Raw genomic sequence first — 17141 nt, 5'->3', positions numbered from 1 at the left:
GCTTAAGTCTGCTCGAAATATTGTTTGTTGATTTCTTTCAAGCAAAATGAAATCAATTTTCTTTTCTTTTAATATAAAAACATCTGATTTTTTATATTTTCGCTTAAATTTTAACGATCAACGTTTTTAAAAGTTTTGAGTTAGAATTTACTCTATTTGTTTGATCTTTTGATTTCTCTGAACCAGGAGAAAAATAAGGCTGATTGAGTGCTAAATTCTAACTCGCAGTCCGTCTATAAAAAGTTTTTAGTGAATTTCGATAATATTTTCATTCAGTAAAAGAGTTGCTCATTTGTTAATGAGCACGACACGGTGTATATTTTTTTTGTAGTTTAATAACAACAAATTCGACATCTTTTAAAATTTGCGGAGTTAAATAACTAGGAAACGATCAGAAAACTTCAAATTACACTTTGAAAAGCTTAAATATGTCACAATTCCATTGAAAATTTACATAAAAAATCAAAAGAACTGAGTTTTTACCTGTACCGTGACAAAAAATTTCAAGACAATTTGATAAATTTCCAGTGAAACCTTACTTGAAATACCCTTGAAATAGACTGTTACAACTATTCAACATTCCATGGTACCATACTCAAAATATATTTGTTTTTTGAGTGAAGTATATCAGGAAAATATCATTGTATCACAGTACATACTGTGAATGTAAAGGTTTTGTTTCAACAAACAAACAAAATAACAAGATTAAAGGGTGATACGGTCAAAATTTGGTCAAGGGAAAACGCGTGTAAATCGGTGAAATCGTTTATTTAAAGAATCAAATTAAATTTCTTTTTCAAGTTTAATTAGTATAAAATTCAGGAAAAATATTCAGTTAGGCTTCCGCTTTTCCAAATCCGAATTGCCGGGCCTTACGCTTAACCCCTGCCATCGGATTTTGTACAGCCACCTTGTTCACCTTCTTCGCCGCAGAAAGCCAGTTTGCCTTGAACTGCTGCTCGTCCTTTGCAGCTTTTTTCGTCTTCTTTAGGTTCCGCTTCACAATAGCCCAGTATTTCTCAATTGGGCGGAGCTCTGGCGTGTCGGAAGAGTTCTTGTCCTTGGGAACCACCTGCACGTTGCTGGCGGCGTACCACTCCATGGCCTTTTTACCGTAATGGCAAGTTGCCAAATCCCGCCAAAACAGTGCGGAACAACCGTGTTTCTTCAGGAAAGGCAGCAGAAACATTTAAAACCGGAATTGCAAATGGTAAAAAAAATAGTGTAAGGAACGAACTCACCAATTTGGAAGCAGAAAAATCCGCATCAGCTAGCGAACACTTCTATTAGATGGTACGGTTTGAATCCGGTCTCTTCCAGACGCGTTCAAATTAATAAAGTCTGGAACTCTAAATTTCGCTACAAGCATTCCACACACAAAAGCCACTATAATTTTCTTCCATCAGCCAGCGGAAAAGCCTTCTTCCTCTGCACACTAACTTTAATAGATTTTTTCCGCTTACGAACGTTATACAGTTGATAATAAAAATCACTTCACTCGTTTTTATTTCAGCTAAAGATATCCAAAATCCAAATCTCACTATACAATCGTTTGAAAACATGAAATATTCTCAATAAAACGGACATTTTCAGTTTTTCCAATATTCTAGAGCTCTGAAAATTTGCTGCCAGAAAAAAAAACACGTCAAACCGATTCCATCAGTGATTTAAATCAAAGTTCTGTGAAAAAAGTGAAAAGTGAATAAAAAAAACTCTGAAATTTAGTGAGCATGGATGGTTTTTATTTCATTTTTCCACGATTTCAAACATCGAAGCATCCCCTCGGGAATTTAGAACTGATTTTTTTTCTTGCTCCTTGTGATATTTCGAAAGTTGTGATTGAACAGGGTGTCGACTACCTGGAAAAACCTGGAAAATCAGGGAATTCAATTTGCATCAGGGAAAATCAGGGAATATCAGGGAATTTTTCTACCAATCAGGGAAAAAATAATGATCCTGATTTTATTTGATGAAATTGAAACGTCATAGTTTGTTATCTGCTTAAAAATTTACTTCACTGTACGTTGCTCATGTATCGTTAGCCCTTTGATTTTTTTGCGAACTGTATCCGGCAGTATGATGAAATACCTTACACAAAAACCGCAGAACCAGAAACTGGAGCCCGGTGCTTCTAATAGCATTGGAAATAATACGGAAATTCCTCTCATTGCTGAGAAATCGCCATCTGCCGTTCATCCTTATTGGCTTTCTTCTACCAGCAATGTTTCTTCTTCCTCGAGGACTATCGATAAATTTATGCTGAAAACCGATACTACAAAAGCTGAGATTTTTTGGTGCCTGGAGACAGTCGTAAGTCATAAATCGCTGCGCGCCGCATAAAAAAACACTGCCGTATTCAAGACGATGTTCACTGATAGCCAAATTGCGGACAAGATTCAACTTAGTCGGGACAAAATCAGCTATACGCTGCTTTTTGGAATTGCTCCTTATTTTAGAACGGAACTCGACTATACCCTGCAGAACATAAACAATATCGTCGTTGGCTTTGATGAATCTCTAAACAAAACTACGAAAAATCGTTTGTTGCGGAAGTTGCGGATTACATATTTTACATGGCGCATTCAAAGATGGTATTCGCGCTACTGGCTGGGATATTCTCAAATATCTGAGAGGAAGCTACAACCTGATGAAGGATGTACCTACACGCCGCGCACTATATACACAGTATTCCAAAAGCGAGCAATAGTAATCACTCTACACATGAAAAAGTTTGTTGAAGGTGTTCAGAATGACAAGATAGAGCCGACATCCGATTCATATCGAGACGTTGTTGCATGCCTCAAGGATCCGCTTCTTCTGGTCAAATTGGCTTTCTTCGTATCCGTTGGGGGCGAAGTGGAAACTTTCTTACAAGAATTTCAGTCGGACAGCCCGATAGTACCTTTTCTGTACAATTCGTTTAGTCAAATGGTTCGAGGGATAATGGAAAGATTAAGGTTGAGCAGCTGAAGAATATTAACCAGGTTCGTTTAACATATATTTTTATTTTTTCTGTAATACCGTAATCCGAGGTGAGATTGTTTTTTTTTTCCTTCCAAAACATCTGATTTTCAACATGTTTGACATTAAAACAAGTTTGGCCTTACCTAAACATTCAAAACGATTTTACGCAGTTAGGGAACTTGTCATAATATTAGATTTTGCCTATAAGATTTAACCTTGAATTTGTTTAATTTAGGTTACAGTGTATGCAGTGAATGAAATAAAAAATCATCTACCATCGAAAGACATTGTTCTCGGATATGACGCTAAGAATGCTAGTAAAAAATATCTTAAGCTCAGCGAAAAGCAAGTTCTGCAATTTCGTATCGAATGCAAAGGAATGCTGATGATAGCGATTGTACTTAAGTTAATGAAGCGATCGCCATTAATTTATCCTCTGACCAAGGCCGCCTCTTGCCTTGATCCGGCAGTTATCAGCAGCGATACCAAATTGGCCAAAAAACGATTTGAGAAGACTTTGACTATATTGACAGTTACTGGACGCGTTAGTGATTCCTCGGCAGATTTAGCAGTACGGCAGTATTCCGGAGTGATTGCCAGAGGCGATAAATTTGATAATTATGACCGTAGCAAAGAAAGGCTGGATCATTTTTGGAGTGGAGTGCTAGCAAATGCCAAGTGTCCAGAATTCTTCAACATCGTCAAAATGATCTACTGTCTTTCACATAGCAACGCGAATGTTGAACGTGGTTTTTCAGTAAATTCCGAATGTCTCTTCGAAAATATGCTTGAAGAATCAGTGGTGGCTAAACGACAAATCTATGATGCTGTTTTTTATGCTGGAGGGATAAAATCAGTCCAAATTTCCAACAAACTTGTTCAGAGAGATCGAAATTCACATGGAAATTCTTATTTGGAAGACAAAAATTGCCGCAAAAAGGAAGCTCTTGAATCAGATCAAACAAAGCTGATGAAGCGCCATAGAGAAGCGGAAGCAAAATCGCTTGAGGTGAAACGGAGGAAAATTTTGGAAGACGCACAGAAGAAAATTGTTATGCTGAAATCATAAAAATTTCTACAAATGGATCCAAACTCGCTGACTTATCTTAAAATGTTTAGTATCACAAATAATACTTCCATTAATATTATCGTGATGAATTAGTATTCTCGACTCAAAGCTTTCTGTGCGTTTATTTTCGGGGGAAATATATTTTATATAACTTTAAGTTGCTTCCTCAGGTTGTTTTTCAAACCTGGAATTTTCTGGAAAAACGACTAGAAAATCAGGGAAAATCAGGGAATTTTATTACCAGATATGAGTCGACACCCTGTTGAAGAGGATGTCGAATTCTTGTCCACTTAGAAGGGAGTTGGAGTTTGGATAATGTCCTCGTGAACATACTTGATAAATATTACTCAAATTTAATATATTTTGATATGCAGTTAGCTTTGCAAATAATGTCCGCTTAAGTCTGCTCGGAATAATGTTTGTTGATTTCTTTCAAGCAAAATTAAATAAATTTTCTTTTCTTTTAATATAAAAACATCTGTTTTTTTTATGTTTTCGCTTAAATATTTTCATTCAGTAAAGGAGTTGCTCATTTGTTAATGAAATAAACCATTTTAGTTAAAAAAATACTTAAAAAAATTGTATTTAAACTATAAAATTAGACAAGAATAGTGAAAACATGCATAACAAACGAGTAAGCTTACGAAGGAATTTAACAAAATTTTCCAAGACAACCGTCAATCGTTTCGAGTCGTTAGATACAAAGTCGAATCGATGTGGATTTAGTTTGAAAAGCATTGTTCTTTGATGAATGTTGAAAATCATGAATCCTGAACGTTACACTTATACAGCCTATCGAGCTGAGTTTAACAACTCAGCTTTATCACATGATTGAAGAACCTTCGGATGCTATAATATGTCCCTCAAATGCAATTTATAGATGAAATCCTATTTGTATAAAAAAAAAATCTAATTTTAATAAAAAAAAAACGATTTAAATAAAAAAAATCTGTTTTTTTTTTATTTTTTTGAAAATATCATTGATTTTTATCCACCCTGATTTCTTCCATCTTAGTGTCCCTCATGTTTTAAAGTCATCAAACCTCAGATCTTCTTTAAGTAGAGGTCGCTTTGATTTTCAAAATGATACCATTAGCTGAAAAGACATCAGATGACTTGTCGCTTCTAGGACGTTTATCACCAAAGATATTGGGTTCCAGTGAAATCTGGGACAAAACATGTCAAAACAGAGGCCAAGCTATTTGAAATTGCTTATTTGATATCGAATTAAATGTATGTCGAATTTCAACTAGATGTCTCCCAGAATAGTTGCCAAAAAGATCGATGATCTTAACCTTAAGTATACCTTGCTTTCTACCACATCCATTTCTTATCCGCATCTGGACGATTTTTTTTTGAAAACTCGGAAATTACTGGAAATTTAAACTTTTCATTGAATCATAGCATCAGTGTTTAAATCGTATCTTACGATTAACCAATAATTGATGTTCATTTTTAAATTTACACTAAAAAATCGTTTTGTAACGCAAAGTCTAAAAATTTTCAACTAGCAATTTGAGTTTTTTATTTGATTTAGTCTATAATCTGAGTAAACCCGGGTAAAATCCGGAAAACTTATAAAATATCTGCCTATCCCGGTCAGATCAGACTTTTCTCGAATTTTTTGATGGATTTATGGGCAAGCCTGGAAATATCGAGAAAATTTGGAATAACGATAATCAAAATATACAGCTATCTTCAGTGAAAGATACATAGATACATCTAAGATGATTAACTGAAACCATAAGTTTTTGATGAATTTGTAGCTTTTTCAACATGACTTTTGCATATTTCATCCAACATCAGTTGAAAAATTTGAAAATTATGTTATTGTATGAATTCAAAAAAATAAATATTCGGCCTATTCTGTCGAATATTCGACCGACCGAATGGCCCAAATTAGGCATGAGATCTTGTACTAGACCTAGGATCAATTTTAGCATGCAGCGCAATAACATTATTTTACAAGTTTGAAATTTTCCATACAAATTTAAGGCAGTCCTAAAAAAATTTAAAGCAAAAAAAAATTAAAAAATGACAAATTACACCGAGTTGTAAAAAACGAAAGAAAGTCAGTTTTGTTTGTTTTCCTCGGATTTTATCCTAAGTGGCCATCCGATCTCGTATCCAGGATGGCCACAGAACCGTAAAAAAAAATCAAGAATTGCTCCGGGAAAATAGGGAAAAGCCGGGAATCCAGACCTAAAACCGGGAAAATTTACAAAAGGAAATAAAAACTTAATTTTGATTTCATCAGGGATTTAAACTTTCTATGTCAGAATTCAACAGTTCAAAAATGTGTGGTATGAAAATCATAAGTTTTGAAATTTAAAAATAACTCTGATCTTTCTTCAATTACCTTTGAATTGGAAAAAGAAAACTCAATTTTCACCGGAACCCAGAGCTTAAAACTGTCTCGAAGAATGATGTTAAAACACAAGACAGAAATTAAAAATAAATCTACGAATCATGGTTACGCACGACACGGTGTATATTTTTTTGTAGTTTAATAACAACAAATTCGACATCTTTTAAAATTTGCGAAGTTAAATAGGAAACGATCAGAAAACTTCAAATTACACTTTTAAAAGCTTAAATATGTCACAATTCCATTGAAAATTTACAAAAAAAAAAAATCAAAAGAACTGATTTTTTACCTGTTCCGTGACAAAAAATTTCAAGACAATTTGATAAATTTCCAGTGAAAATTTACTTGAAATACCCTTGAAATAGACTGTTACAACTATTCAACATTCCATACTCAAAATATTTTTTTTTTTTGAGTGAAGTATATCAGGAAAATATCATTGTATCACAGTACATACTGTGAATGTAAAGGTTTTGTTTCAACAAACAAACAAAATAAAAAGATTAAAGGGTGATACGGTCAAAGTTTGGTCAAGGGAAAACGCGTGTTAATCGGTGAAATCGTTTATTTAAACAATCAAATTAAATTTCTTTTTCAAGTTTAATTAGTATAAAATTCAGGAAAAATATTCAGTTAGGCTTCCGCTTTTCCAAATCCGAATTGCCGGGCCTTACGCTTAACCCCTGCCATCAGATTGTGTACAGCCACCTTGTTCACCTTCTTCGCCGCAGAAAGCCAGTTTGCATTGAACTGCTGCTCGTCCTTAGCAGTTTTTTCGTCTTTTTTAGGTTCCGCTTGACAATAGCCCAGTATTTCTCAATTGGGCGGAGCTCGGGCGTGTTGGGAGGGTTCTTGTCCTTGGGAACGACCTGCACGTTGTTGGCGGCGTACCACTCCATGGCCTTTTCACCGTAATGGCAAGATGCCAAATCCCGCCAAAACAGTGCGGAACAACCGTGTTTCTTCAGGAAAGGCAGCAGACGTTTATTCAAACACTCTCTCACGTAAATTTCTTGGTTGACAGTCCCGGGAGCTATGAAAATGCTGCTTTTCAAGCCACAGGTACAGATGGATTGCCAAACCAGATATCTAGCGTAACATTTCATAAGGGCGAAACTAGCAGTTAGCTCGAAACGAGAAAAACGCGTTTGAAAATTCGGAACACCTATTCAAATCCTATTTAAAAAATCGACCACTTTTTGTTCAACTAAATCAAAAATTATTCATTATATTCACTTATTGTACGATGGTTATCAAGAACTTTCACTTTTTTTCATTTAATTTCAGAGATTCTCGAGTTTCGCCTTTTTATTGATTTCGATTTCAGTTACGCCTGCAAGTTTCGCCCAATTGATCGGCCGTTTTTGTTTTGGTTTTGAAGTTTCGCCCATTGATCCTACACGCAAAAACTAATTAGGCCGTTTTGTCACACACGGTCAACTCAGTTACGCCTATTGGCTCTACACGAATAGAAAAATTCACTCCATTTTGAATAGGCGTGACTTCACGTTCCAACGAAAATGCATCAACAGGAAGTTTCGCCCAATTGAATTTTATCAATTTTTTGAAAGTTTTAAGTAATTTTAAGATGAAACCGCGTTTGATAGGTAAAGTGCAACCGCGTGCACCCGGAATGACCGTTAACTCAATTTGTTTATATTTGGTAGTTTCGCCCTTTTGAAATGTTACGCTAGATATTTCTTCGCGAACTTTGACAGTTTCATGTACTTGAAAATATCTGCTACCTTTCCCCTTCCCCTTTTGCCGTATAAAACTCCTGTCCCGGAAGCTGCTTGTAGTCGGCTTTGACGTAGGTTTCGTCGTCCATTACCACGCAGTCAAACTTCGTCAGCATCGTCGTGTACAGCCTCCGGGATCGCGCTTTGGCCGTCGTATTTTGTTTATCATCGCGATTGGAGTCACTACCTTCTTGTAAGTCGATAGTCCGGCTCGTTTTTTGGCTCGATGCACGGTTGTAGACGATACACTCAGCTTATTTGCGGCATCTCGGAGAGAGGTTAAGGTTTCGCTTGAAACTACCGGCAACTCTCTTTGTCGTCTCAGCGGCTTACGGTTTTCGATTTCCCCCCGATCCAGACTTCCTGGCTGTCGATAAACGTTCCCCAAACACTTTAATTACATTTGTAACGGTTTATTTGCAACTTTTAGCGATTTTGCCAGCTTTGCGTGCGGGCAGCTCGGATATTCGCGATGCGCGAGCAAAATTTTGATACGCTGCTCTTCTTCCTTGGACGGCATTTTGACAACTGAAGAGTGAATGCCAAAATCAAAATAGGAGCAACATTCTACACACACACACCTTCAAAATGAGGGGTGTTCAGGTTTTTTAAATGCAAAATTGAAAGAAATACGTCAAGTTGATATTGACCAAATTTTGACCGATCATGCACCCTTTAGAATCATCCAAATCAATGAAATAACCATCCAACCGACCATCAAAGCCTTAAAAACCTTGAATTTATTACCGGGAGCACCGGGAGTTTAAAATGGAAAAGTTGTGGCCACCCTGTAAACGTATTGCGAGCTTCAAAAAAGTTTCTTGAGGTAGATCGTCTCTGAATTTACAACATCAACGCAAAATCTGTAATCAAAATTTAATAACAGACTATATATTTGTATTAAACTAAGTTTTGTGTGTCTGTGATGAATGAATCTCAAAACTAATAAACTTTCTATCTGAAATTCGCCTTATCATCAAAGCCTAAATTAATCTAACATCGTATTTAAATATAGATCAGTAGTGCTGTTCCTCTGTGTAATTAAATAAAACGTTCAAACCGAATGAAAATATGGACATGTCTCATTTTCATTTGGTTCCGCTCCCGAGATTTTTCATAGCTTATAATTATTTATGGATTTTAAAAACAAATCAAAACCATTCATCAATAAAAATTATCTTATTCTCTTCTTTTTTTTCAGATTATGATCCCCTTCGATCGCAGTTTATACGAAAATGCTCGCGAAACGCTCTAGTGCTGTAACGGTTAATTATCAGCAAAGGTCAAACCGTCAGGGCCTGTCCTAGTAGATACATTCCCTCAGAAGTTGGTACTTGCGAACGAGGGAATGCTATAGCAAGTGCTGCTGCAGCTAATGAATGAAATTGATATACGCTCACACTAATTAGCCCTTCGGAACTGTAGCATTGTATATCGTTCATTCGCAGAAAACCAACCCGAACAACAACGGCATGTCAAGTTAACCGTGAGGTTTTGACACCCTTTTGAAGATAGCTAAATATCAAAATTTGGTGGCGTAATTTCTTAATCTCACATAGTTAAACCCTATAGATTGTAAGATCGACAAGTATTAAGTATTAGCAGTAGTTGCAGTCATGAGAACAAAACATTTCTTACTAATTTTATTTACGGTGGTTAGCACCACTATACTGTTGATTCTGCTTGGGCCAGCCGGTCAACAGAACGACTCTATCAAAAGCATCGTATCGCAGACGCATGAACGGTTACGGAATCTACAGGTAAATGCAATGTTAGTTTTTTTTTTAAATATTAAATATTAATAAATTTTATCATTTACAGAATAATCTCCGAGATGCGAGTGAACCGCACCCGGAAATGGATCCCAAGTACTTGGCCTTGCTTGGGTTCAGTCAGTCACTGTACAATGGTACCCGGTACAACTTTTCCGTTGTAACCTACACACTTCCCGGTGAGGTGGCTTCCACGATACTGTTTGCGCAAAACATAGCGCTGAAGCTACCCACGGAGCAGTTGCTAATTTACGATCTTGGACTAGCGGAGGCAGAATTGCACACGCTGCAAGCCTTCTGCAACAGTTCCCGCTGCACTGTGATAACCTACGACGTTAGTGCACTTCCGTCCTACATTACGGATGAGAACATGCACGCCTTCCGACCAATCATCATCCACGATGCGCTGATCCGGGCCAAAACAATTCTGTTTACCGAAAATCTTGTACGGTTGCGGGCCAGCGCCAAAGAATTGTCGGAATTTCGAATTAAGACGGAGAATGGCAGCGGCGTTACCGGGTGGGCCACTCGACAGGCCGTCACCAGTCGCACCCATCCGAAAATGTTCGACTACTTCGATACCGATGCGGACAATTACCTGTTCGTGCGGATGGTGGCGTTGGATTTCGTTTTCTTTTCCAGTACCCCACTCGTCAACGATATGGTCATGCTGCCCTGGGTACGCTGTATGTTGACACCGGAATGTTTGCATCCCATTGGTAAGTTTCAATCGGCTTCAAGGAATTCTCGGGGATTCTTATCGTGCTCAGTTTTATCTATTTGGCTGGTAATGATGAATTTATATTTTTACTCGATGAATAAGGGAAAATATTTGCTTGGTTAAAAGTGTAGTACACATTTGCTTGCTATTGAAGGCTTCGTCAAATACTGTTGCTTATCGGTTTGAAAGCCAATTAAAATTGTTTATCTAATGGATATTTTGAAATTTTTCTCGCTTATATTACTACTAGTAATTAACTAGGTGTGACAATGAGCTTTTAAGCTTACAATACCGGGTGACTTGTTAAATAAAAATTCCTCTCTTTGTTTCGAAATGAGGTACAACGAAAAACCCATAACAAACATTTTGTTTCTTAGGCCGAGTTTACTAAGTTGCATTAAATTTTACGCTGTTGTTCAAAACGTTCAAACGAAATGCTGTTGTTATTCAGTAGAAGAATTTCAACTTTGACCTTCACGATACTTCATGTGCTTCAAAATAAATTCTGATGACTGTTATTGAAATGTGCTGTTTTCCAATAGGTGCCCAATCTGGTGGATGCAAGTATAACAAGAAGCCCCAGTATCGGTACTCGGGCTGCCACGGTTACGATACGTCAGCCTTCAACATCATCCTGGGTTTAACGTATGGCTTCGACGAGGACAAATACTCGGCCCACAATGATTCCAGCACCTTGTTCTATCTGGAAACGCTAGAGCAGGCTACCAAAATACTGGAAAATCGACGAAAAAACATAAGCGACACCTCGGAACATCCATACACGGAAGAGTGAACGATCAACAACGGGATGAAGTCAGGGTTTGGATAAGGTATTTTTTATATGTATATATTTCTACGAATGACTAGCGCACCGATCCTAATGCTTTTTTTTATATTAGTAAAGAATGAAGCGAGATGTCGCGGTCGAACGATTTAATCAATAGAAGGAATGTGCGTGTCAAACTATCTCAAATGTTGTCGAACCGCCAGATAAGTTTTGTAGTAAATTTTGCTAGGAAACAGCTGGACTGAAGTTTCTTTTTTACAGACACTTATCTCATAGATAGTGATGAAAGCGGACGGTGGAAGGAATTGAAAATGTAGATGGTGCGTTATAAATCAGACCAATGTTTCAAACGAGCGAAAACCGTTTGCAATGCCGCGAAAAAATAATTGCACACATAACTTTTTACCAGATACGATTAATATGCTATAAACAATGAGCGCTCGGCACAGTGGGTTAAAATTGCACAACGTGCTCGTGCCATTCCATCTTGAACTAACATTTAAAAAACTCAACTTATTAATATGATTAAAAGTGAACCTCACAATATTATTGTACTCATAAACTACGCAATGTTCCATCAAACTAAACTTTCGACAGGCGATTTCAACATACTGTGCGGTTTGCTTGAGTTCGACTTTAAACTGTACCGAACAAGAAAACAGAATTTTTGGGCTAAAAGCGCATACAAAAAAATGGTTTCAAACAGCTTTACCACAAATTTGCGCTTTATTGTAAATAAATATGTGTAGATGTCTAATTATTCTTCTATGGTCAACATGCAACCAAACAAGCAAAATCAAATATTCGCACATCTTATAGTGCTCCCCAATAGCCTATAGGTATCTAATGTAATCCTTTCTTTGCATTCAGCTTTGATGTTTTATTAACGATTCCGTCTCGTTGGAAAGGCTGATTGGTTGTAAATTATTCGTTGCTTTCTGAGTTAGTTTAAAGGTTGGCTGCGTGTCATTCTCACTCTGTAAAGGTCTTTTAGAAGAAGACTTAAATTATTCTCAAATCAAGCACACGAAACTACTCACTACCGTTTCAACTGAAATCATCAATTCTTTTGCATAAAGTAGTAATTGTTCTGAGCAAATCATATGTTGCTTTAACAAAAACCAATTATTAAATTTGTAGATCTGGTGTACCGACAGTTAGAATTTCACTCAGCGCCAACTTTCATGTATGTATATTTCAAATTTCTGTATATATCGCCCCTTCATTTGAAACGCAACTGCAAAACATTTCTCGTTTAAATCTCTAACTCTTAAGACAAACAATGATGTGTGATGTTACTCTTGTAAGGAACCAAATGAAGAAGAAAAATATAAGTGATAAGAAATGCTAAACGAAACCACCAGTGGCCAAGTCAATCCGTGGTTAGGATTCAAAACTGAAACAAAGAAGTCAAAAAAGCGTAGAAGAAGAAAGCTACAGAATAGAACTGATCGAAAGTCAAACTTGAATGATACGCACATGAGGTCACAACACACGAATGAGGCATGGTGATAGATTTATCATTTCTACTGGAATGGTTGGATCGGTGCATGATTTATATTATACGCTGTAACAGTTAAATTAACATGTTATACGAGATGAAAGGTCATTTCGCGATCCACCAAACTTTCTACGACAGATGAGAAAATGCAAAATGCTAACCACTGAGTTCAGTTACAAAACCAAAACTATCGGGTAAAATGGTTCATTCGTTCGATTTCTACTAGTTTAGCTAAATAAGGCATAAAGAGTAGTTAAATTACATTTGAAATTAAGAGCAAATTGAATAAAACTAGAGTAGATGGCAATACAGTTAAAAATACTTATATAATCGTAGTAAACTAGAGTCACACAATGAAGCCACATAATAGTCATCCGTTGTTAAGTAGAAAAAAAACGACCATTTTATAATAGGAACTATTAATAGGCAAAGAAAGCTAAACTTGAAATGAATAACTCACTGCTAGATAGTAATCAATAGCAGAACAAAACCATCATCATACTGTTTGCTTTATTGCGAATCAAAACGTACAGATACATTGTAACGTTTACTCAATATTTTGTCTCAAGCACATTTCCTTTTAAACTAGCTTTTTTTCTTTCTTCAGAAGAAGATTTAAAAATAAGGAATTTTCTCCCCAGGACCATATCTGATGAAAGGGGCATCACATTTATGTAAAATCCATACACACTGAAAGGCCAACTAACAGCAACTAATGGAACACTCACACAACTACATGAAACTGAAACACCGTTGTAAAGACAATCGAGCTTACTAGCCAAAAAATGATGAATTCCTTCTCTATAGGCACATTACTGTTACCGCTCCATTTTGCTAAGTTGAATTTGCTATTTAACATGCTAAAAACAATATGCGTATATGAAATTCATTAAAAAACAAAAAAAGGTCCAGTATTTTCCTATGGTATTAACTTTTGAATCTGAAAACTGCTAAGTATATTTAATCTTGTATACAGAAGTTACCTTAAAACTAAAGTTGATATCAATACTGTCACAAAACATTGAACGCTTCACCTTCATCAGGAAGTTTCCGGGGAAGAAAATTCATTGGATCAATCGTTAATATACAATAGTGCCGTTTTTTTAGAAGTTATTTATTGAGGTTGAAAAAAATTTTTTTTTCTGAAGCTTGATACCTACTTGGTTTGGTTAGATTATTCATTCAAATGTTCGCTGCAAATTTGAAAACTCTTTTCGGAGACAATCATTTGGCACTATAGAACCAGCATCTCAAGCTTACTGACATTTTTTTCATTGCTTTATCAGTATTGAATTACATTACTTTGGTTTGCAAGTTTGCAATGATGAAATAATTTTGTCGAATATTATTTAAAAAAAAAATAAGTGAAAATTATCTATTTGATTGAAAACTATTTCTTGAAATAGCTTTATTATTCTATCTATTTTTTTTTAAATGAATCGATTTTTTTTACCTAAATATTTTACAAAAATTTTATTACAGTAATATCACAGATAATATGAATTCTTTAAAAATGCAAATGCTTAACCATGAAAAAATTTAACAAAAATGCATATTTTGTTCAGAAAAATGGCAATTCTTTACACATATCTGCATTCAAAGATCTAAATCTTCATACGATAGAATAAAAGGAAAAAACAAATAGCAGGTAATCGTCTCACACAGAAACATGAAATTTTTCATCCATGTTCTCAAAGCAAGCTACCAAAAATTATCGATAAAAATTTAGAAAACAAATCACAAAAGCTGAAAAGATAACAAACCTAAGCCAATATTTGAAATGAAACGAAAAACAAAAATTGCACAGTAGAATCTCCTATCGAATGATGATAGAGGTTAGTCGCAGTTGATAAGTTTCGAACCCTACGTAGAAACATTGAAAACAATACAACCTGTAGATTTTTAAGCCGATTTTTAGCTGAACACTGTTTTCGGAAAAAAAATACTCTGAGACAAATTCTGCCTACGACCAGAACCGTGAATGGGTGAGCGAAACTAAGCGGAAAAAATGTAGGCTCCTACCAGCATTTGCATGCAACGCGCTGATGGGATAATTTTGATTTCGTAAGTTCAGCTTCGATTATTGTTGATTTTTTTACCATAAGATACGGCCACGTATTTATTGGTTTTGTATTGTAACATTTTGATTATTTTATTCTGTATCATTTTTATTTTGTGTATTTTTCAAGGAAATTTTTAATTTGAAAATTTCCCACAATGGTTTGATCTTATATCTATTTAAAGTGTGAGATTCACAATAAGTTTATTGGAATTGAAAGGGTATAGAAAAATGTTTTCCCTAAAACTTACCAAACGGGGACCATCTTAACATTATTATGTTTAAAAAAAACCTTTACAGGTAGTTATGCAGCAGATGGCATTTCATGTGAGTTATCTCGTTTTCTATTCTAGCAACAAGCTGAATTGTGGCTTTCTTTTAGCGATAACAGAAAATATGCGCGCCGCGGCACAACTATCTATATGATATAATTTTAAACTAAAAATATATTGACTCTACATTTCGAACACGTTATAGTAACATCTAATGATCGCTAAACACAGGTAGTGTTGCATGCCAAGTGCGAAAAATGTTGCTAAGATAAAAGAAAAACGGTAGGACGTTCTTTAAAATGCTATTATAAATACCTACATAAAAATTTACTTGTAATGCTACTTCATTGAATTAATGCTGTTTTAAGCATCTGAACAATTAATGGAAGTTTATTTGATAAAATAAAATTGGTAAAAACATGCTAAAATACGGTAGATTTACTTTGAAAGAAATATTCCCGTTGTCATCATCAATCGGATTAACGGATGTCATCGAGTTGGTTTTCACGCAGTTGATAAAATAAAAACAAAATATAAAAACCGACAAAACATACATACAGACAAAAAAGACAAAAACGACTAAAAATCATAAAAGACTAAAAAGACCAAAAAGAAAAAAAAAGACAAAAACGACAAAAAAGACAAAAAAGACAAAAAAGACAAAAAAGACAAAAAAGACAAAAAAGACAAAAAAGACAAAAAAGACAAAAAAGACAAAAAAGACAAAAAAGACAAAAAAGACAAAAAAGACAAAAAAGACAAAAAAGACAAAAAAGACAAAAAAGACAAAAAAGACAAAAAAGACAAAAAAAGACACAAAAGACAAAAAAGACAAAAAAGACAAAAAAGACAAAAAAAACAAAAAAGACTAAAAAGACTAAAAAGACTAAAAAGACTAAAAAGACTAAAAAGACTAAAAAGACTAAAAAGACAAAAAAGACAAAAAAGACAAAAAAGACTAAAAAGACTAAAAAGACTAAAAAGACTAAAAAGACTAAAAAGACTAAAAAGACTAAAAAGACAAAAAAGACAAAAAAGACAAAAAAGACAAAAAAGACAAAAAAGACAAAAAAGACAAAAAATACAAAAAAGACAAAAAAGACAAAAAAGACAAAAAAGACAAAAAAGACAAAAAAGACAAAAAAGACAAAAAAAAAACAAAAAAGACTAAAAAGACTAAAAAGACTAAAAAGACTAAAAAGACTAAAAAGACTAAAAAGACTAAAAAGACTAAAAAGACTAAAAAGACTAAAAAGACTAAAAAGACTAAAAAGACTAAAAAGACTAAAAAGACTAAAAAGACTAAAAAGACTAAAAAGACTAAAAAGACTAAAAAGACTAAAAAGACTAAAAAGACTAAAAAGACTAAAAAGACTAAAAAGACTAGAAAGACTAGAAAGACAAAAAGAATAAAAAGACTAAATAAACTAAAAAGACTAAAAAGACTAAAAGGACTAAAAAGACTAAAAAGACTAAAAAGACTAAAAAGACTAAAAAGACTAAAAAGACTAAAAAGACTAAAAAGACTAAAAAGACTAAAAAGACTAAAAAGACTAAAAAGACTAAAAAGACTAAAAAGACTAAAAAGACTAAAAAGACTAAAAAGACTAAAAAGACTAAAAAGATTAAAAAGACTAAAAAGACTAAAAAGACTAAAAAGACTAAAAAGACTAAAAAGACTAAAAAGACTAAAATGACTAAAAAGACTAAAAAGACTAAAAAGACTAAAAAGACTAAAAAGACTAAAAAGACTAAAAAGACTAAAAAGACTAAAAAGACTTAAAAGACTTAAAAGACTAAAAAGACTAAAAAGACTAAAAAGACTAAAAAGACTAAAAAGACTAAAAAGACTAAAAAGACTAAAAAGACTAAAAAGACTAAAAAGACTA

At 34.5% G+C, this 17141-nt stretch overlaps 1 protein-coding gene across 2 annotated transcripts in view; it reads left to right on the top strand.

The window, feature by feature from the left end:
* The window catches only part of LOC129746394 (uncharacterized), a 34410-nt gene extending 18580 nt beyond the window's left edge, over nt 1-15830 (top strand). The window contains exons 2-5 of one of the 2 annotated variants that reach the window (XM_055740031.1): nt 9342-9900; nt 9962-10631; nt 11176-11463; nt 11533-15830. In XM_055740031.1, the coding sequence (XP_055596006.1) occupies nt 9757-9900; nt 9962-10631; nt 11176-11426 (1065 nt within the window). In that variant the 5' untranslated portion in view covers nt 9342-9756 and the 3' untranslated portion in view covers nt 11427-11463; nt 11533-15830. Of the gene's footprint in view, nt 1-9341; nt 9901-9961; nt 10632-11175 lie in introns of both variants that reach the window. The other variant, XM_055740030.1, reaches the window with a different exon arrangement.
* The last annotated feature ends 1311 nt before the right edge of the window (nt 15831-17141 follow it).

Source organism: Uranotaenia lowii, chromosome 2 (genome assembly GCF_029784155.1).
Source record: "Uranotaenia lowii strain MFRU-FL chromosome 2, ASM2978415v1, whole genome shotgun sequence".
NCBI classification, from domain to species: domain Eukaryota; kingdom Metazoa; phylum Arthropoda; class Insecta; order Diptera; family Culicidae; genus Uranotaenia; species Uranotaenia lowii.
The sequence above is the reverse complement of the archived record's forward strand: the minus strand, read 5'-3'. Positions and strand labels throughout refer to the sequence as shown.